This window comes from Penicillium diatomitis (genome assembly GCF_028827545.1).
Source record: "Penicillium diatomitis strain IBT 30728 chromosome Unknown utg000002l_segment0_segment0, whole genome shotgun sequence".
Taxonomy (NCBI): Eukaryota; Fungi; Ascomycota; class Eurotiomycetes; order Eurotiales; family Aspergillaceae; genus Penicillium; species Penicillium diatomitis.
In genome coordinates this window covers 2233511-2254898 of record NW_026623174.1, presented here as the reverse complement: position 1 = coordinate 2254898, position 21388 = coordinate 2233511, and the positions used below count along the sequence as shown (strand labels likewise).

At 52.4% G+C, this 21388-nt stretch overlaps 7 protein-coding genes across 7 annotated transcripts; 4 read left to right on the top strand and 3 right to left on the bottom strand.

Annotated features, from left to right (window-relative positions):
- Positions 1 to 1368: 1368 nt before the first annotated feature.
- On the bottom strand, positions 1369 to 2380 carry N7539_001885 (putative mitochondrial methylglutaconyl-CoA hydratase (Auh); the record flags this gene model as incomplete). Its single annotated transcript, XM_056931488.1, has 2 exons — positions 1369 to 1939; positions 2013 to 2380. The coding sequence occupies 2 exons, from the start codon at positions 2378 to 2380 to the stop codon at positions 1369 to 1371; spliced, it is 939 nt and encodes a 312-aa protein (XP_056793519.1).
- Positions 2381 to 3082: 702 nt separating this feature from the next.
- N7539_001884 (uncharacterized protein) lies at positions 3083 to 6230 on the bottom strand (the record flags this gene model as incomplete). Its single annotated transcript, XM_056931487.1, has 2 exons — positions 3083 to 6076; positions 6192 to 6230. The coding sequence occupies 2 exons, from the start codon at positions 6228 to 6230 to the stop codon at positions 3083 to 3085; spliced, it is 3033 nt and encodes a 1010-aa protein (XP_056793518.1).
- A 679-nt stretch (positions 6231 to 6909) lies between these two features.
- Positions 6910 to 9471, top strand: N7539_001883 (uncharacterized protein; the record flags this gene model as incomplete). Its single annotated transcript, XM_056931486.1, has 2 exons — positions 6910 to 7118; positions 7173 to 9471. The coding sequence occupies 2 exons, from the start codon at positions 6910 to 6912 to the stop codon at positions 9469 to 9471; spliced, it is 2508 nt and encodes an 835-aa protein (XP_056793517.1).
- A 1329-nt stretch (positions 9472 to 10800) lies between these two features.
- N7539_001882 (uncharacterized protein) lies at positions 10801 to 12496 on the bottom strand (the record flags this gene model as incomplete). The annotated part of the gene is made up of 3 exons (XM_056931485.1): positions 10801 to 10843; positions 10919 to 11303; positions 11383 to 12496. The coding sequence occupies 3 exons, from the start codon at positions 12494 to 12496 to the stop codon at positions 10801 to 10803; spliced, it is 1542 nt and encodes a 513-aa protein (XP_056793516.1).
- A 2271-nt stretch (positions 12497 to 14767) lies between these two features.
- Positions 14768 to 16826, top strand: N7539_001881 (glutamyl-tRNA(Gln) amidotransferase subunit PET112; the record flags this gene model as incomplete). The annotated part of the gene is made up of 4 exons (XM_056931484.1): positions 14768 to 15068; positions 15197 to 15273; positions 15347 to 15488; positions 15571 to 16826. 4 exons carry the CDS (start codon positions 14768 to 14770, stop codon positions 16824 to 16826), a joined length of 1776 nt encoding a protein of 591 aa, XP_056793515.1.
- Positions 16827 to 17821: 995 nt separating this feature from the next.
- On the top strand, positions 17822 to 19011 carry N7539_001880 (arginase; the record flags this gene model as incomplete). The annotated part of the gene is made up of 3 exons (XM_056931483.1): positions 17822 to 17908; positions 17988 to 18571; positions 18708 to 19011. The coding sequence occupies 3 exons, from the start codon at positions 17822 to 17824 to the stop codon at positions 19009 to 19011; spliced, it is 975 nt and encodes a 324-aa protein (XP_056793514.1).
- Positions 19012 to 20416: 1405 nt separating this feature from the next.
- On the top strand, positions 20417 to 21141 carry N7539_001879 (uncharacterized protein; the record flags this gene model as incomplete). The annotated part of the gene is made up of 3 exons (XM_056931482.1): positions 20417 to 20580; positions 20692 to 20966; positions 21038 to 21141. The coding sequence occupies 3 exons, from the start codon at positions 20417 to 20419 to the stop codon at positions 21139 to 21141; spliced, it is 543 nt and encodes a 180-aa protein (XP_056793513.1).
- Positions 21142 to 21388: the final 247 nt, after the last annotated feature.

Sequence of the window (21388 nt, the reverse complement as noted above, 5' to 3'; positions counted from 1 at the left end):
TCTTCTTCTTATCCATTCAACTCTCAATGCCACAGACCTCAGAATGCCCCGACGCACGTCACGGGCCTCACGGCTGCGGCACTTGGGCACGGGCACCGTCACTGGCTGGGTGGAGTTCGGCCCGTTGCAGATTACTCGATGAATCGTGCGCCCAGCTGGTCACTGGTCTCGTCGAATGGTCGGGAAAAACATTGTCAAGGTCAGTGAGCCGTGCCCAAGGCTGACAGAGTGACCGGTGGGCCCATGGTTCAGGATGGGAGCTCTGCGCCACAGAGAGTGTTATAGCCCTGGTCGCATGCAGGAACCCAGGCTCCCAAGACAAAAGTCCAAACAGGGCGGGTTTCGGCCCCAAGTTGAGCTGAACCACAGGATGAGTGCAATGTCGGCCATTTCCCGGTCGTGACTCATAAGTCGAGATTCCGGAGAGTGGAAAATGTCTCGATCTTCATTCTTGTCTTGTCTCTCTGGCTTGGCTGTTGATCAGAGACCCATCACAAAGAGTCTTAGAGGAACGAGCTTCCGAGACTGTGCATGCCTGCATGGACATGCAGCAGGGCAACGTGACCCAGGTCCCGAGACCTGACCCTTTCTCGGGGTAGAAGAGCCGTTCAGGAGGACTGTCCCCACGAATCCTGCAATCAGCGCCGCTCGATGGGCAAGTTCTGGAGATCGCCTTGGCCCGATCAGACGTGCGGGCAACAAATCGCTCAGCCTTCGAGGCTCAAAAGCGAAAAGGTTGAGGTGATCATGACGCAAAGCTGCTCTACAATATGGTCCCAGGCAGGAACTTCCATTTCGATTCAGTCGAGGGATTGTCACTAACGGGTGACTTCAGGGTTCCAGGCTGAACGCGATTTTCTTGGACCTTTTAAGACTTGACACGGACATTTCGGTGCGTTTGTAGACTTTGGACCCGTCACAGCGGTCGGTGCCTCGTCGATAGAAGTAAGCTTCCAAGAGGCACCTAGAAGCTCTGTGTCGATTGAAACCTGGTCATCCTTGTCCCACGGATGCTGAGAATGTGCCTGTAACAACCATGGGTGAACAACGTATGACTCAAAAGGCCTCAAAGCTCAGGGTCACCAAAGATACATGAAGCTACATACCCACTCCCGGATGAACACACATACATGGCCATGTGACCGAGACCACTTTGCCGTATGCCCGGCACAGTGCATCTGTCATTAAAACACTAAGAGGGCAGTCCTAAACCTTGGAAAGAGGCTCCTTCTACCAAGAACTCACTTGATGAGCGGACAACACGGCCACATTAACGGGAGCAGACGATATGTGTCTTCAAATTGGTTCAACTGGTTAAGTTTACAATGCATCATGTGAACTGAGGACTCAAGAGTAGGTAGCTTCCTTTCACCGGCCCCGGAAGACGGGCTTGCGCTTCTCGGCAAAGGCGCGCAGAGCCTCATATCGATCCTCGGTCTCGATGACCCCCTCATAGGCCCGATTTTCAGACACCTCACCCAGGGTGGAACCCTGTACGGCCAACAAGGCCTGCTTAAGAGCAATTGGGCCACCTTCGCAAATATCCAGAGCCAGCTTGATACTCTCTCGAAGCACCTTCTCGCGTGCAACGCCCTCCTGCTGTCCCTCCTCCGGCGTGACCTCTACTAGGCGATCACAAAGCCCAATGAAATATGACTCGGGACCAGACACTCGACGGCCTGTGAGAATGAGATCGCGCGCTCGCGTCGGCCCAATCAATGCTGGAAGGCGGTAAGTTCCTCCTGCGCCTGGGATAATAGCCAGTCGTGTCTCTGGGAGGCCGACGGTGCAGCTGGAGCCGAATACGCGCAGGTGCGTGCACAGCGCGAGTTCGAGACCGCCACCCAGTGCCATAGAGGATATGGCGGAAATGGTAGGGATCTGAAGATTGGCAAGACCCTTAAAGGTAGCGCGGAGTTTCTCGAGGAATTGTTCGATCCTATAAGCAACGGTTCTAGTGTTAGCAACAGGTGTCATTCTCTCGTGAAGTAAAGAAACGAGCGCTGTCTTACTCCGCTGGAGTCATCTTGGCGCGCTCTTTGAGGTCAGCGCCGGCACAGAATGAGGCATCGACATTACTGGCGACAACCAGTGCCCGTGTCGGTCCATTGCCGTTCTCTGCGGCAATCGAGTCGACTTGCTTTGCAAGTGTCTCCAGCAATTGTCGCGAGATGGCATTTCGGGCTTTGGGTCGATTCAGCAGTAAGACGCGCACATGTCCTGAGCCCGGCGCCGGAATCTGCTGTGTCTTGATGATCTCGTCTTCAGAACTCGTGCTGTATCGGGCAGCAAATGCACGAGAGGACAAGACGGTCGGCCGAGAAAGATGACCGAGGCCTGTGAGACGGATGAGCCGCGGGGAAAGGGTCGCCGTCGCCATCGCGAGTTAAAAGACCTGAAGTCTGATATGGAATGCTTTGTGCAAACTGTGGGCAGGTCGAGACTTCTCTGTCAGGGAAGTCGAATAGTAGTGAAACAAAACGTTGGATGCTGCGACATGCTCGAAGCTCGGGCGGGTGTGGGGAAAGCTTCTCGCGAGACGCCGACGCTTGCCGAGCCGTGCGGAGCTCCATTCATTCACCTCAGACTGCTGTATGCCGTATGGTCTGTTTGGTAGGAAGACATTCAAAATCAAATATGGAAGTATCTATGTCGATTCTCAATATCTGTAGTGTGATGTACCTTTCAAGTGCCCATACCTGATCGGGCACTGTATCAATTCATGCGATCTGCACCATCTGTGTGTATCTGTTGGAGCTTGGAAAGAGTCCAATGGTGTCATGTCAGGGCCTCGACCGTCTTATTGGCAGCAGCAGACCAGATGACCAGAGAGACCTATCCTTTCCAAGAAGAAGGTGATTGACGCTGGCCAAGACATGGTAACTTCAAGTTGTCAGATGAGAATCGCTTGTGAAAGTCAGAGTCAAGGGTGGCTGGTGATCTGCAAGGTTGCCGACCTTGTGACCTGATGTTTATGTAGCGGTCATGGGGGTATAACAAGCTTTCTGCTATACTAGAAGGGTATCATAATTGGTGGTACAAAATGTGTGGGAAGACAAGGTCTAGAAGTACACTTGGATATTTACATCTGGTGCTCAGACTTGTATCGCTGATAATAATCTTCAACTTCTTCGTCACTCGGCCAGTCCCAGCCAGCAGTCTGCCTGATGATGTCGTGCGCTTCTTGCACTTTGACAGTATTTGACGATGCATGACCGATCTTAAGATGGTCAGTATTCATGCCCTGCAAGATGAGACGGATCGCAGTCAGAGTCAACCGTCGCATTCGGTCACCGTTCAAACGCTCATCAGCAGCGGCGTTTAATGAACTCGCGGACCGACTCATCCATTGCAACAGATGCAATACGCCTTCGTCGTCACCGACTGCCCCTAGCACGCGCACAAAACGGTGCAAGACGGCGAAAGATGGTATGTGTAGAATTGTTGGCACTCGTAGTTGTGAGTCTGCAGCGTCCATCTCGGCGAAGATGCTTTGCTCTGCAAGCTTCGATGTCGCGGAGAACGGAAGTACAAGGGAATCGAATTCCGACTTCAAAACAAGCAGCCCATTCTCAATCATTGCGTCAAATTGATCGTGCCCAGTGGTGTCATAATACCCATCGCTATGACTGATTGTCTGGATGATCGTAAAGGCCTGTCCGGCCTCGTCCGGATGCTTCAAACCCGCGTAGACAGCCCCATTGAAGACTTTGCATAAGGCATAAAATCCATCCAGGCTTAAGCCAGTATCGCGTTCTTTCATCCACTTTAGTGCAAGAAGAGCTTCGTGCCAGGCCAAAATGCGTCTCCATGCTCGATGTTCCTTCACATATCTGTCACCGGCCTTGTGGAGTGCGCCTAGAATGTGAGTCCAACAAACAGTGCACGGCACTAGGCGCGCTTTGGCCAATTGAACAGCATGCCACAGAGCTGCTGGGTGACATTTTTGGCGTGAACGGATCTCGAAATCAGTCAATTTGCTTCGTGGAAGGTGCCACTGGCTGCACACGGCAAGTATAGGCAGCCGCGCAGGGTCTACAGACTTAGGCCCAGCGCATATCACAGAGCTTGAAGATCTGCAGAGAAATCCAACAAAGGCGCCAAAAACATCGTCAGATATTGCTCGTAGGGGTGCCTTGGCCTCCTCATAGTTGGAAGGGTGACCTAATATCGTGGTGAGAACTTCCACTTGCTCCTTAGGAAGATCGCTTGCACTCAAGTATTGCAAGCCAGCACGAAAGTCTGGGGTTGTCTGAAGTAGCAGAGCCAGCAGATGACTGGGGATGCTGATGCCTTGGCCAATCATTTGCTCAAGGAAATCTTGAAGGGCAGGTGGCTCAGTGTGAACGTATATCAAATCTCGTGCAGATGCAGGCTCAGCGTAGACTTCACGCCCATCGCCTGGCAATGCGTGATCAGACTCATCGAATCTTCTCTGAATCGCTGATTGCCGATTGATAAGCTTTTCGGCCATTGCAGTATAAACACCCTTATTCAACGGTAGATTGCGATCTTGGTATGATAGGAAGCAGGCCCATGCTTCGCGAACCGTCCTTGTGGCACGGATACGGGCGGTCCAGATAGCCGGATGGTCAGGATTTGTATGAGATGCCCGCCCCAGGGACTTAGACCAGGGCATGAAACTCCGCGTCTGGATCGTTGGACTTTGATCGGTATCCCAACCTGCCAAAATTGAGCAGACATCTTCCCAAAGCTTGCGGGAGTAGCCCGCTTCTCGCATCTGCGCCAAAACATTCATAGTGCGACTGTACATGCCCTCGTTGCCTCGAAGTTTGTCTATGCCCAGCCTTGCCTCCTTCCAAGGTGGCCATGACGGTGCCTTTAGAACGGCAGATTGTCGTTCGTCTGGGGTCTTTTTGTGCGCTAACTGAACGGTTGCGACGGCTCTATAACCTTTCCGTGTGAGAGGCAATACTGGTTTGTGATTTGCCATTGCTCGAAGGAGCTCAAATTGCGCCTGTTGCTGGTAGGTGACGGATTGAAAAGGCTGAATCTTGGCCGGTAGGCACAGAATGTGGAGGAAGATATTGAAGTTCTTGGTCTTCAGACGGTCCGCGTTGCATTTATCCAGACCAAGAGCCTCCGGTCTCGCGATATCCGTAGCCATCATGAATCGCGAGAAAGCGCTGGCGATTGTAGGCATGGCATGGGGCCAGACTCTTCGAGAGTGATGGACGAGTCGAATGAACAGAAGCATGCCTGTCGAGAGGTCTATCTGAGGGGAAAACTCCTCCAATGATGATATCGCATAATCCTCTGCGATCTTCGTGTTGTTTATCTGCATTGGAAGGGGCCGGCCACTGACCAAGTGCAGAGCATAAATCAGGAGCAATCGAAGAGACCGTGCCGTCACATGTTTCTGCTTCAGTAAATACAGAATGATGAACGGAGGTGCCGGTGGTGTAGGATGATTTGTGCCTAACGAACATTGGGTGGAATAAATAAACAAGCGAGAAATCGCTTGCTCGGCATCCTTGCTTTTCATGATCCACGCCCATGCCACCACATCGCCAATGTCGTATCCTCGTGAATCCAAGTATTTCACGGCGTCATGTCCAAAGACATCATTAAGTGCCATATTGAGTTCATTTATTGAGCCCTCTCCCTCTCGTTCGGATGGCAGTAGCGGATCGACCTGACGGATGTAATTGCCAAGCATGGTCTGTAGCGCGGGCGGAGCCGAATGAGAAAGTGTCTCAAGGTCTCTTGACGTGTTCAGATGAGAGCCGAGTGAGTGCCCAGATTGTCGAAGTGACCGCGCAAGATGTTCTGAAGGTGTTGGAATGTGCGAACCGCTTGGGTTTCCTGTGCGTTGTCGGGACAGTGAAGTGCTGATAGTCGACGCATGGAGATCACTGAGATTCCATGAATCGGGCTCGAAGCTCTCTCGGTCCGTGCCGCTCGTGTAAGTGTGAACATCGTTTCCACCATCGATCTGCAATGGCTGCAGAGATTCGGCGTTGGACCGGGAGCTGAGTAGGCGGCGGAGACCTACGGGGGTACTTTGCAGCAGGCCAGCACGAATTGCTACAACATGCTTGCCATTATGGCGTAACTGAAGACAAGCGGGTTCGGATTAGTTTTTTTAGAATATGAAATGGTTTGGAGCTGGGGTTGTGCCTTACGATGCAACATGAAGAGCACGCCAGCTGTGCCCTTTTTAGAGGTACCCCCGAGAGGCCGCGGACATGATTGAAAGCCAATGACATGCATGAAGCATGGCATTGACAAGCCGATAACGTCGCGACACGATAAAGAGGGGGAGACACGCAGCTCGGATAGCGCGTTACTCGATCATTAGCGATGGGAGAGTCAAGTCGATGAATTCCAGCATTCGCAAAAATTATTGCGGCGCTTCGGGGACGCGAAAGAGCCCGGGACATAGTCACGTGCTAGATCGTCACGAGCTGCGATTTTTGGGATGGGCGCGCATTCTACGCATCTGACAGTCCATAAACGCTGCCTTCACTTTTCGAAGTCCACAAATTATTTACTCTGCTCTCTCGTCGCCAGTCCTGAGCAATCGTATAGACGATTCATAGTCTGGATCTCGATCACCGTTACTAAAGTCTTTGAATCTCGGCCCTCTAGGAGCCGGACAGGCAATCCGCTGCTTGTTTGGTCCCGCTCGTCGCGATCTCGTTATTCGCCCGGTCTCCTTCCTGGCCCCGGTCATCGAAATCCACTGCTGGACGAAGAAAATAAGTAATTTCCACGCCAACACCACCTTTACCAGCCATCGCGCTGTCGCTCTGGAACCTCAGGCTCGTGAACACTCTTGGTTCATCGAATTGTCTTCGGTGCCAAAACGTGATCATCCGTCGTCCCAGGGCGTCGAACCAATAGACGCACCGCTGTTCCTTTCGCCGCGGCGAATCTTGCGCCAAGATGAGCGCAAACGAGAATGAAAGTGCCCAAGTCATCTCAAAGACTAATGGCGAGACTCAACTTGAATCTTTAGTGGGTGCGACTACGGCCAAAAGAAAGCGATCTGCCCAGGACGAGAACCTAGGCGTTGAATCCCATGTCTCGATTCCTTCGCATGAGAAGGCTTCACTTCACGAGAATCTCAGAGGTCTTGTAGGCCTGCTGATCGCGTTAGTAGATACTAATCGCAACTTTTGCTGAATCACTCTAACCGTATTTTCCAGACACGACGATGAGCTTCATGTACTCTCCTACCCCTTCCCTTCATCCGGATCCAAGCAACGCACGAAGCGCGCCAAGACCTCGAATGAACCAGAGACAACGAATGTGAAGCTGCGTGTTGAATCTGACCGCTATAATACTCTACAAGAATTTCTAGCCGACATTGAAAAGGCTACCGGGGCTATCATTGATCGCGCCCAGAACCAAGCTCAGTCAAACGGCAGCAAACCTGATGGCACAACCTTGACAGAGGTTGTGAGTCGCATTGCAGCGTTCAAGAAGCACATGAACGGCCTGATCGGTCAATCGTTTGTCAATCACGCGGAGGTCAAGGCAGAGCAATCGGAAGACGATGCCGAGCAATCCGCCGAAAACCTCGCGTCGATTCCAAATGTTCGCGAAGATCGACAAGCACTGACTTTCTTTGGCTCTCTCCCTTCACAACCAGGTCACCCGAAGCAGCTCTTCTCCAGCCTTCAGAAATCGGTCAAGTTATCCCCAAAGGCCTCCGAACTCGAAGCCGAGAAATTTGCCGAGGCTCAGGAAAGTCTTCGTGAAGCTGCGCTGCCTGCTGGGGTCATGTGCACCAAAGTGGTGCCGCGCAATCTTGACTGTGCGGTCCCAAAGAAGAGAACATTTGGCGAGGTTTTTGTCCCTCGGGCTGGACTGCCAGCTTTGCAACCTCCACAAGCACGAAGTCACCAAAGCTCGACCCTTTCCTGGATCGACCCTTTCGATGCAGTGTTCGATACTCGAAACTTCATAGGAGACCGGAGCAGTTACTGCCTGACACCTCTTCCGGCGGGTCATTGGCTGCAGTATGGTGGTGTCGTGTCTTCACCTTCCTATTGGGCGCGGGTTGAGAAGTCTCATGCCGAGGCGAGAAGCAGTCCAGGACATGGTGATCCTGCCATTTGGACAGGCGGAGATTCTACTACGTTGCAGGGTGTTTACTCATCATTTGCACCATCCTATGACAGCTCAGGCGCTGTGCTTCAAAATGACGCCAAAGATCTGATGTGGTGGGGGACGCGCGGCGCAAATCGCTTGCGAACCATGCTTTCCACCAACGATGAGGAAGTCATCACGCCGACGGTCCAACCCGGCAGCATTGGTGATCTTGACGAGAGCACACTCGAGGAAATGGTCAAGCAGTTCAACCCGGAAGACTTTGTTTACGATCGCACTCAAGACGAACCCAGCAAAGAGCAAGTGGAAGACCGCGAGGTTGATGAAGTTCTGCAAGAAATTTCTGAAATGCTGGACACGCTGAGCTCATACCAGAAGATTCGAAATCTCCAACCACCCCCTTCGAAAGATGAAATGACAGCGACAAATGAGGGAACTACTGCTGCCCCCAAGAATTCTGTTGAGATTCCCTCAGAAGCCGAGCAGACTGTCTACGAAACCCTCAAGGCGGCACTTGTCGCCATAATCGCAAATCTTCCACCTTTTGCAGTGGCAAAGCTCAATGGAAATCAGCTGGACGAGCTCAACATTAGCCAGAAAATTGTCATTGAGAATCCTGACTACAGTGGAACGATGGAGAAGGATGACTACACGCTGAATCAAGAGCGTGCGGCAGCAATCGCAGCTGCGGCAGCCACGAATGCAGCGGCAGCGGCATCTAATTCTATGAATCGACATTCGACACCTTCCTCAGCTCGAGCTGGATACCAGCAAAACACCCAGGCTTCCTATGCTCAACGTGCCATGCCCGCGAATTCCCAAATGTCTCAAACACAGCCAAGATATCATCAAATCACACAGCAGGTTCGGCAAGGCTCCGTCGGGGGCTCCTTCAATGTTGCTCAGACGGCTCATCGTGCCCCAACTACGCCGTCTCAGAGACCAGGTTACATGCCTCCGCAGTACTCTCAACCCAACCCTCAATACAACCAAGTCGGCAACACGCCGCAATTCCAACGGGCCCCCTCAAACGGCTATGCGCAATCTCCGCAGCCATACACTCCCCAGCCAGGACAGGCTCCTCCTGCCTACCACGCCGCGCCGCAACAGCGCACTCCTTATGCCAATGCGGGCGTCCCTCAGCCATTCCCAAGCGCAAATCGTGCGCCGCCTCCCGCGATGAACTCTGCAGCCTCGGCAATGTATGCTCGCAATGCTGCCGACAAGCACCAGGCTGCTAAGGCCCAACTTGCTGCTCAGCTTGCCACTCAGTCGAGGCAGAGTCCATCAACTCCGCAACCGCATAATCCTGACGCTCGCCCCTCACAAGAAGGCAGTATGACCCCAGGCAAGCAAAATGGCACCCCAATGCCTCAGCAGCAAACAAGCTAGAAGGTCGCACCATCCTTCTGGGCCCTCTTTCATTATGATGCATTGGAAGAACGAAAGCCTTCCGCTAGATCAGGGTATTGACCTCGTTCTTCAACAAATCTAAGTACGATTCGACTCATTGACTCAAGGTTCCCCAATCACTTCTCTTATGAGCTACAGCTTGCCACGACATCTTTGTTCTCCTTCTTCATGCCCTTTTCCCATTCACCCTCAGTTCTTCTAGTTCTTGCCACCTCTTTTCTTTTCCTTTTCTAATTTTCCCACTTTGTGTTGTTAATGCTCACTGGCTGTACTCTGGTGTCTTGATTGAGATGGATGGGCGGTGAACTTCTTCAGGCGCCTTGGTGCAGGATTCAAGACAGGCAATACAGTAAGACCTAGTCTAGATTATTGACGGAGTGGTGGTTCCTATGTTTGTTTTATTCTTGGATGTGCGAATTCACCACCTATTCGTTTTCCCTTTTCTTCCAATGGAAGTGTAAACTTTGAGTGTCGGCGGTGGACGTGGATTGTTTCTAAATGAGAAGCGATTGATAATACCCTCTTGCGGGAGAAACATCTTCCGTTCCTCTCTGCCAGAGATAACTACAGACTTTGTAGTTTTTATCTCGGAGGTAGACATCCTCATTGTAGATGAAATCAATATTATCCATCCATTGAGATGAATATTCCAAGCTTTCAAGGTTCCACGGAAGTCCCACGTATGACTGGTTGTCTTTTACTTTCTTAGATACTCACCACAACAACCTTAGACCTAAGGGGAAATTTTAGTTCATTTGAGCTTCGACGGGTCGGGTCGTCCTTAGCAATTCATTGAGACTCATAAATATTTTTATTGATTCTGTACATCAAGGGCGCGAGATGGAGGAACCCACGTCCTCGAGAAGACACAATGACCCAAGTAGGTCGGGCTTGAAAATGACCATGCATGATCCATCTCGTCCATGGTAAGGAGAAACGATGCACCAAACTCGTACCACACATGTTTTCTTTTCGCAGGAAGAGTTAGGTACCTAGGTGTTAGAATAACAACAAATTACATCATCATATACACCCGGTGGAACAAGATTTTCTGGGAAGGAACAGGAAGGGATATCGATAAACAAGCGACCAAGTTCTTGGAAGCATGAGTGAACAGTTTGATTTGAGTGCTGACCGTCCTGGGCTTTGGCGTGCTAGGTGATTACTCGACGCGGTCCAAGGTTTTATTGTATTCAATATGGCAAGTTGCAGGGGGCCAGGAGAATTGCACTTTCATGACTTGTCCGATGGAAGTACGAAAAGACATTGCACGGCTGTTTAGCCGGTGCCCAGTAACATAGCTGTCTCTCAAGGAATGAGCATAGCAGCAAAGGCCATAAAGCCAAAGTAGCTTTATCAAACGGAGTTAGCTTGAATGTTCATACAAGGGCCCCCGGCAATAGACCGGTAGAGGAGGTGAACTTACAATGCAGCACATCTCCATCCATCTCGGGAATCCACAAGAGCTTCAATACCAGAAGAGTAGTTTGCGGCAACGGCTGCTGCAGCGCCGGCAATCACCGCGACGACGACGAGACGGCCGGAGAATTCGCGAATCATGCTGAATGCGAGAAGAGGCATCAGGAGAGCGCCAGAGGCGATGATGATAGCCATGTACACCGGTGCAGCGGCGGCAGATGCTGCCAAGCGAGGTGTCAGGGCCACGAGATCCGAAGTCTGGTCCAGGAAGCGGGCTTCTATGGGGTCGATGGGCCCGTGCGATTTCATCCATGAACGATAGTTGATGATGGCTTCTTCAGATGCACCGGGCAGGGTTTGGAGGACCTTGCTATAGGCACTCAGGGCTGTATCTGTACGGATTGTAAGCAGGATGCTCTTTTGTGCTCAAGTCTATTTTTTTTTCTTCGAGGCGAACGAGTTATGACATACTATATTGCTCGGTTTTCTGGATCAGGGCTGCCATCAGATCCATACGACGATAGTGAAGTGACGAATATGCTTGCGCTTGAACGTCTATTCTGCGTGATGCAGGGGGCGGCTTGGTGCCCTGTTGCTCCGCGGTGGCCACTCGATGAATCTCCTCGTACTCGTCAAGTGTGTTCAGATCTTCCTCCATCTGGGCGATTTCATCCTGTAGATGTAACAAGACTCGGTGATTCACACTTTCGAAGCGTCGATAAAGCGGGGGGAAAGCGGCCTGGTCCTGGGCGGCCGACCGAGTGAGCTGTGAGGCAATCAAGCCGTATCCCGACGACACTCTCGGTGCATCGGAATGTTGTGGTCTTGATGCAAGTTGGACCCGCGTGCTTTCTTCGGGGCTGCTTGGCGGAGAGGGTGGGAATGCGCCACGATGCACCCATGATGCATCTCGTGCTGAGTGGATGTTATCTACCCTTGATACATCTGGAAATCGTGCAGTGGGACACCGGGATTCTGTGGGCAATGCTTTTGGTGACGGTGGTTGTCTGCGACGGGGCAGGACCTGTTTATTGACGGGTGCTGGTGCTGTCGGTGCTGGGGGAGGGACGGTTGTACCACCAACACGTCTCGATGCTGCCGGTTGTAATGAAGCTTTCACTAAAGATCGTGAAGAGTCGAGTATTGGGTGCGGAGGGGGATGTGATTGAGGTGTTGGCGACTGGATCTTCGCAACCGCCTGAGGATCTGCCCTGGCCGCTTGTTCCTCTTCATCAGAGGATTCCTCCGATTCGGACTCTGACGACGATGATGCGGAGAACGATGAAGCCTCTGAATCCTCACTGTCCTTTTCCAGAAACTCAAAGACGTTAGGGATTTTCCTTTGCGGTTCGCAAGGCTTGGCCACTGAGGCCGTGGCGGCTACTGGCAATCTCCCATCGCGACTGGTCGCCTTGGGACGTTCGGTCGCTGCTGATTGTACAGAGTGTTGAGCGATCACCCGAGGGCCAGCCTCGGCGGTATTTGGCGTCTGAGAGACGGTGGGTGAAGGTCTCCTCTTGGTTTCTTTCGTAGACTTGTTGGGGCGCAGACTAGTATGAGTATGAGACCCGGTGTGGAGCGCCATGATGATGAGCGAGAGTCGGAGACGCTGTCTTGCTCATTTCTTGGCCCGATGCGGATCAACAACAGAAAAAGTTGTACGCAGATGGTTTTCTCCTTGTGAGCTACCGTCGCTGGTTGTCGAATCGTTGTTTTGAAATCACAGACCAGTTGATAATGTGCTGTCGAACAGCTTCAGACCCCGGCCGGTAGAGTACAGGCCTCTTGGCCGAGCATTAGAGAGAAGGGCTGGGGCGGGGATTCCGATCAGATCAGAATTGTCCACTGGAATCTAGGGATGTCTGCTGAAGCGCATTGGCCAAAGTCAAAAAGATCAAACCAGCTGAGTCGTTAAAGATATGGAGATAAATTTATGGTCCCATCTCCATGTATGAGTCGGTATTTTGGCGCAGGACGAGCGGATGTGATGTCTCACGTCTCCCCGCGTTTGGCCGATCTTGTTCAAGGTTGGGAGAACAAGGACTCCACGGGAGACGATCTATATAGATAATGATCGTCCCGGGCTGCGAAAACCCCAAGGCCCCCGATCGACAGAGGGAGTGTTGTTATTGTTAGCCGCAGGGCAGAGATAGCACGGCCCCAAGTTCCCAGGTTTTGGTTGTTTGAGATGCTGAGAAGATGAGAGGAAGGGAGGCGAGTCGCTGTCGGAGAGAGAATGACCATTCGTCAGATCTGGGTCAACCCCAGTCTCTCGGACAACTTGAAGCAAATTCGAGGCGCCGACGGCTTCAGACCGCTGAGCCAATGAAGGGGAGCGATTGGCATGGGGTCAAGTTGTATACTCACATACTGTATGAGTGTATGCACGTTATACAGCCACATAACTGTGCTTGTACTTCACGTTCTGACCTTGCGAGCGAGGCATCCCCCGGAATATACTGTAAGCATCGAGCGGACTCTCGAACATCGCCCACACTCCGCTCTCGTCCGCCAGAATGATACAGAATGCAAAGCAGGCAAAGAGTCACGGCGAGTTGCCGGGGCGCGGAGCTCCATGAGGGCTGCCTGTCGCGACCACTATGACGAGGGCTGCATGTATTCGCTGGGCCTCCAGATGCAGCCTGACAGTTCGTAGTGGAGGCAGTGGACATTCAGATGGAGCACGAGCTAGGCCAACCGATCATCAACCGCCCGGAGTCTGCATTGAGATTGGAGGAGACGAGAGATGCAGATGTATGAATCCCGTCAGGCCATTTGCGTGTGCTGGCAATGCGTCGATCGTCTCTTCCTTGCGTCTTTCTTCCTCCGCTTGGCTCGTTCGGGCCCATCAAATCTGGCGGTCAAGTCTCGTCTCGCCTCGCCTCTTTTGCCCTCGTCGATGGAGGACGGAGGACCTGCTCGGTCGCTTTTCTAGAAGAACAGAATTCCCGGCGCTGCTCGGCGATCTGATAATTCCTGGAGCTCAATGACTTTGCATGCTGTCGATGTTGTGCAGAATAGAATTGTCTTGATTTCATGCATTTCATCGAGTGGAAACACGGTTAGGGTCCGGGGAACAGCAAGTGCCTCTAGGCCCTCTACTACTAGTCAGTCGTTACTAGTGACTACTACTAACTAACTCACTCGCTACAAAGTACAAACTACTAGTTAGTAACTACTGGTTACTAGAAAATCCCTCGAACGAAGTCAAGTTACGCAACCGCACCCCTAACATCCAGAAAATTACATCACCAGAGTATTTACTACGTAGATAGTCGCCAGATACATCGATGGAGTCCAAGGAGTCAAACAGATGACTCTCGGTATAGATACACCACCAACGAAGTCCAAGTTGGTGGTAGAAGTAGACTGGTTGAGTTGCAGCAGCAAGGCACTCTCATCTCACCACAGTGACCGACTGAAATCAAGCATATGAGAAAGGCTGTTAGTTGACTTCGTCTGATCCCACCTGAATTGACCTCTTCTCGCAATGTTCGCCTCAGCATGCGCAAACCCCGACCCCATGAAAACGGAGGCGCGACTCTTACGGAGGTCAAGTTCGATCTCCTTTCAAACCCAGTCGGAGCGAGATGTGACAACGCTCACGTCTCAGATGTGGTTCCAAGAAGTCTAGTTTAGTATGCAGGGATTAGTCAATGACCGTAGCTGTGCTCCGCTGAAATTGGAAAACGTGAAGGGAGAGTTGAGGACTCCGGCCGGCAGATCTTAGCGCTCCATTCGCGCCGGGGGCGTCGTCCCGCCGATCAACTTTCGTCTCTTCATACTTTTCTTCCTGGAGAGCTTTCTCCGCTTTGGTTCCCACGCTTCTTGCAGCGTCCCGGATTCACCTGTCCCTATGCTTCGGTCATGGTCCAAGGGCGCGTATAGCGCTCTCTCCCGGACGAGTCGTCCGGTTTCACTGCGCCCCCGAGTGATCACATCCGATGCTACTCGCCGCTCGGTACAGATACAGAGCGCTGCCTCCGCCGCCGCAGACCGCGTGCCGCTTCGCAAGCAACTCAAGCAAGAGGCCAAAGCTATTCGAGAGCAAAAGAGACTACGCAAAGAGTCGGAGGAGGCTTCCAGACAGGCATGGGAGTTGACTGTGGGCATTGAGATCCATGCTCAGCTCGACACCGAAGCCAAATTGTTTTCTCGTGAGTGACTCGGGCAACGCATGGGACAGCTCGTCCTGCGATGGGCTTCCACAAGTGGTGACAGGTCCAAACGCTGTCCTCCCTTTTACAACATCTAACCTTTTGGTTCTTCCTGATCTCGGATACAGGCGCACCCACCTCGACGAGTCATGCCCCAAATTCCAATGTTGCTCTATTTGACCTCGCCTTTCCGGGTAGCCAGCCGGTGCGTATTGGATAGGATGGACGCAGGACGACAGGAGACGGTGAACAGAAGAGAAAAGGCTCATTCGAGGCAGGAATTTCAAGTCGCCACGCTGCTTCCGGCCCTTCGTGCTGCGCTCGCCTTGAATTGTCAAGTTCAGACCGTGAGTCGCTTCGATCGCAAGCACTACTTCTACCAGGACCAACCGGCCGGGTACCAAATCACACAGTACTATGGTGCGTGTCGACAATTGTCCTCGTGGATCCTTGTTCCCACCTTCCCGTTGCACGCGATGGCTTATTAACACGAATCTCACAGAACCGTTTGCTCGACATGGCTTCGTCGATCTATACGACTACGATGGCATTGCTCCAGAAGATGGCGATCACATTCGCGTGGATATCAAGCAGGTGCAGCTCGAACAGGACACTGCCAAATCCCAAGAGTATCCGCCCGCGTCCCAGCTGCTTGACTTCAACCGCGTGTCGCACCCACTGATTGAGATCATCACCATGCCACAAATCCATACTCCTGCCACAGCGGCTGCCTGTGTCCGCAAGCTGCAGGCTATTCTCCTCTCATGCGGTGCCGTGACAACGGGGATGGAATTGGGTGGACTGCGCGCCGATGTCAATGTGTCCATTCGCCGTCGTGGCGAGGCTCCAGGACAGTGTCGGTACGATGGAGTCAGCGGGTTGGGCCAGCGAACGGAAATCAAAAACCTGAGCAGTTTCAAGGCCGTGGAAGACGCCATTATTGCTGAGAAGAATCGCCAGATTGCAGTTCTCGAGAGCGGCGGTGTAATTGAAGGGGAGACTCGAGGATGGACGATTGGCAGCACAGAGACTCGCCGACTACGTGGAAAAGAGGGGGCAGTCGACTACCGCTACATGCCCGATCCCGATATTCCTCCGTTGATTCTGGGCGAAGATCTCCTATCGTCCTTAAAGGCATCCTTGCCAACTGCCCCAGATTCACTAGTCGCACAATTGACGGGCCCCGGGTTTGGATTGTCGATTGACGATGCAAAGCCGCTGATCGAACTCGACGATGGAGCTCGCCTGGAGTACTACCTGGATGTGGTGGAGATTCTGCGCTCTCAGAAACCCGACCGTGACCCTGAGGCCCACGTGGCTCTTGCGCGGATGGCGGCCAACTGGGTCCTCCACGAGCTCGGAGGTCTTTTGACCAAGACGGACCACTCATGGAGTGCCCAGGTCGTCCCGGCACAAGCGTTGGCGGATCTGGTGCAGTCCTTGAATGAGAAGCGCATTACTGGCTCGGTCGCAAAGCAGGTCCTTGCTGCGATCTTCGAGGGCGATTCGCGACCCGTGTCCCGACTGCTGGAAGAAGAGAACCTCCTGCTGCGGCCCATGTCGCGCGAGGAGTATGTGGCCCTCGCCGAGGAGGTTCTCGCGCAACGACCGGAGATGGTCGAGCAAATCCGTCGCAAGAATCAGGTGGGGAAAATCGGTTGGTTCCTAGGGCAGATGATGCGTCTTGGTGAGAAGGGTCGAGTCGAGGCGTCCAAGGCCCAGGAGGTGTTGCACGAGCTCATTTTGGGAAAACAATAACAGATGAGGCATCTGAGGCCGTTGCGACATGCAGGCCCCGTCCGAGTGTATGAATACGTGTACAATGTCGTCCCTTTGTTTGAAAGATACCCGTTGCAACGAACATTGGCTGGAATGCCCTGAATTGCTTCATGCTTCCAAAGAGAAGAGTACGAACAAAACGAGAGAAAAACCTCGATCGATCTCAGCTTCCGATACACAGGAAAAACAGTAAACACAATAGCATTACCGTGGTTTCTCCAAGCGGTTGAACTCACTTCCAAGTTGGTAGTTACTGGTCAGTCAGTCGGAGTTGACCGTGGGCCAACGTAGAACGGGCCTCTTCCCCGATCCATCAACGCATCTTATGTCCGCGCTGCCATTTCAGCCCCTCGAAATTGCTCGGCGCGATAATCGCAACGTCTCACCCTGCTTCCGCCCCTTTGCCCAGTCAGACCGGCAGATTGCAACGCTATGGCACGGGCAAAGCACCCTAAACGGGGCCGCTCTCCTCAACCTGTACTTAACGGAAGTGATGGAGCACCCAGCGGAGTACCTTGATCCCTAAAAGCAGTTTTTAGCGACTTGACGGTCCCCGGAATGAAAACATGAACCGCGTTCCTCGGAGGGAGGAATTGGAGGGGAGGTGTATAAAGGAACCTGATTTCATCTTCGACTGCTCTCTCTCTTCTTTCTTTTTCTCCTCATTGTCCTCGCTTGTGTCACAACGGGTTTCACTTCCGGTTCGTGGGCATCGTCGCGACATACCCCAAGTTTCCGTGTATAGTACGGCACACTTCTTCTGTTCCACTCGTGTCTCCCTTGCGCTCCACACCTCTTTATCTTATCGCAGATCAAAAAAAACTGCGTAATCTGAGAGTCATTTTCTGGGTCACGCTCGATTTCTGAGACCTCTTTTCTTGTGATCATCTCCCTGGGTGCTCTGCTCAGACAGCTCAGCCATTTTGATCGCGCGAGAAAGATCAATCACTTGATCCAGACCAAAACCGTCCACAATGACGCAGCCACCTACTTTCCCTTCTCGGTTTCTCTCACACCCCAACCAGCTCGGTGTTGTGGCTGTTGGCTTCAATGGTGGACAGGTGAGAGCCAAAATACTGGACTGGGACACTACGAAGGTCTTGATGCGCTGAATATAAGCTAACATTCTGCCATATACAGATGAAGAAGGGCGTCGAGGCCGCCCCCATGGCCTTGATCGAGTCTGGACTGCTCACTCAATTGCACGAGGACCTCGACTATGAGATCCACCATGACAACATTATCCACTACTACGAGCAAGATATCCCCGAGGAGGATCCTGACCACCGCAACATGAAGAAGCCTCGTGCGGTCAGTGCCGTCACCGAGCGTCTCAGCTCGCAGGTCTACGAGTATGCCAAGGAGGGCAAGTTCGTGCTGACCCTCGGAGGAGACCACTCCATCGCCATCGGCACCGTCTCCGGCACAGCCAAGGCCATCCGTGAGCGCCTGGGCCGTGAGATGGCGGTGATCTGGGTCGATGCGCACGCCGATATCAACTTGCCCGAGATGAGCCCCAGTGGTAACATTCACGGCATGCCCATGGCGTTCCTCACTCGATTGGCTCGGGAAGACCGGCCCGATATTTTCGGCTGGTTGAAGGATGAGCACATTGTCAGCACGCGCAAGCTCGTCTACATTGGTTTGCGTGATGTGGATCGCGGCGAGAAGAAGATTCTCCGGGAGCACGGCATCAAGGCCTTTAGCATGCATGATATTGACCGGTATGTTCAAATCCTTCCTCGTACTTTTCACACACTCTTTCGCTCTCTCTCTCTCTCTCTCTGCTATGCGTTCTCATTTTTTTGTAATCTCTTATCCCACATCTCTCCATCCAAACTGACTCTTGTTGTTCGATAGTCACGGCATCGGCCGCGTTGTTGAGATGGCCCTTGCCCACATTGGCAACGATACACCCATCCATCTGTCCTTCGACGTTGACGCCCTGGACCCGCAATGGGCCCCCAGCACTGGCACTCCCGTCCGGGGAGGATTGACTCTGCGTGAGGGTGATTTCATTTGCGAGTGCGTGCATGAGACGGGAAACCTGGTGGCCATGGACTTGGTCGAAGTGAACCCGAGCTTGGAGGCTGTGGGCGCTGCCGAGACCATTCGTGCCGGATGCTCTCTGGTCCGCAGTGCGCTCGGTGATACCCTTGTGTAATGATATCGATGACTTGCCTTTTGTGTTTCTCTCTCTTTCAAAATGTGGCAAGGCTGAGTATGCCCGCCAAGATAGACCTGCTGATCAAGTCGCTGTACTGTTACCACACATAGAGTGGCATCAAACTTGCATGCGTTTCAACACCCTTCATGAAGTGATAGATTGTGTCTAATTCCTTGTCTCACGCAAAGTCTATCACCCAGTTCAAGATTCAACCGAGTATGTTCAATAGGGGGGTGGTCTGCCCCCGGCATCCACTGCCTGAGACTGTGCCCGAGTGGATGCACGCCTCCCAGGATCAAGCACAATGCACAAGCGGCTTCCGTGTTTGCGTTTCACCTGCTGGCCTCAACCACATGAAGGTACCTTTAATAAGACTCCAATCTCAATCATCCTGGCAGCTCAGTCATTGTTCCTTTCGAAATAATTGCAGCAAGTTGTGTGCTTAATGAACATTGTCGTTCTGGGGGCGACTAAAAGATGAATGCACGGAGCTAGGTCTCTTCTCTGCGGGTCACTTCCTAGTGTTGCGGTGACCCCATGACTAATTGTTCTTAACCGCATGAGAGCCCAAGGAGACGGTCAGTGACTGGTCTCATCCCCCAGACCAGACTTTAAAAAGATGGCTGGACTCGGCTCTCCACATGCGGTGGACGAGGGTGGATCTGGCCTGGGTACCTGACGTTACTCCTCTACAGCATTGCCTACTACGTACTAGCGCCCCTGCCACCGAGTTTCTGGCGATTCCCGCGGATCAACAGCGTCAACAAAGGCGACGGCCCCTCTCGGCCTGGAATAATTCCAGCTGATGCTTGGAATTTTCTGATTGCGCAGGCCAAGCATTCACTTGAGGCAGGAACAGACATTTTCCTCCTCACGATCTTGTGCATGGATTCGGTCGCTCTCTCGATCTCTTGTCCTGCAGTCGGCAGATCTCCAACCCGAACGTTTCTCTTTCGAGTCCATTCCTCGAAGCTGCGTGGACCCGGGCGCCCAATGCGCTGTCACTCCACCTTATCGCTCATGACAATTGACGCCGTGATCTGCCAAATTTCTCGCGAAACCACCACCCTCACACCAGACCACTCGAACGTCGTCGAGACTTGAGTAGTCCGAATTGATCGATTTGACTATTCGATTGCCTGACTCTGATCTTTACCCACTTTCGGGTTGCGGCGGGGCAACAGGGCAGTTGCAGACGTCGAGAAAAAGATACCTTGACGGTGTGAGTCGGGCAGAGGCGCATTCTGACCGGTTGTTACACCTTTTATATAAACCGCGTTCCGATCTTTCCGCCTCCCACACGACACCACTGTGCTGCCATTGAGATAGACACTCCTCTCCTGAGGTGACAACTACCCAGGGACCTTCCATCTTTCGCGGTCGACATTCTCTCTTCGTCGGAATGAAAGAGGTTCGCGTTCGTCGCCAGACCCGGCGTCTCCACCACTGGCCCGAGATCCAGCTCAATATCTGGCTAATCGTGGTACTATCCGCCTCCGCAACATGCCTGGGCATCTTCTCATGGTTTATGATCGTGCAATCGCAAATGGACCTAGGGACACCATGGTAAGTCAACTGTGGCCTGCTGTATTATCTTTCATGTCTGCTGTAGCAGACGACGATGTTCTTTTACATGCCATGGATGTCTTGCTCACAAATCAAACCTTCTCCTCATAGGCTCTTTCCATACATGGTTGTTGTCAGCGCCTTGGGCGTGACGTTCTTCTTCATCGTCCAGGTCCTTGTGGCTCGAGGGCCGCTGCTGCCAGGAATTCTTCTGGTGGGAAGCTTCATTCTCTTTGTTCTCTGGTTGACTGGATTGATCGAGACCTCTCTCCAACTGTACGGAGTGTCGGGCAATGTCAATGACAACTGCCAGATCTGGGTTGTGGAAAACGAGTCTCGTGGAAACAACATCAACACGTTGGCGTGGCTGACTCAAAGTACAATCTGTGAGTTCAAATTCTCTTTGTAGCTCATTCAAGCCCACTGGAGACCCCGTTGCTAACTTGTTCGTCATAAGGCAACTGTTGGAAGACTGCTTTTGCGTTTGAACTAGTCAACACACTATTCTACCTGTGGATGATCTTCATGTCGTGGCAGGTTCACCGAAACTATTATCATTGATGCTCATATGTAACGTTTAATGCTTTCTACTCTCTTGATGACCCTTTTTCTCGCTCTCTTTCCTTTGATGAAAAATCCATGTACTCAACTTCCTCAGTGTGATATCAAATCCCTGTTTTGCATACCTCTTGGCGTTCACGAGCATTTTACCCGAGCTGTCTACCTAGTCTCTACCAGAGTCCGTCTGATACTGTCAAAATGAACATCCTTCCATGGTCTCATTTCAAATGACAACCTCTGTGGTGAT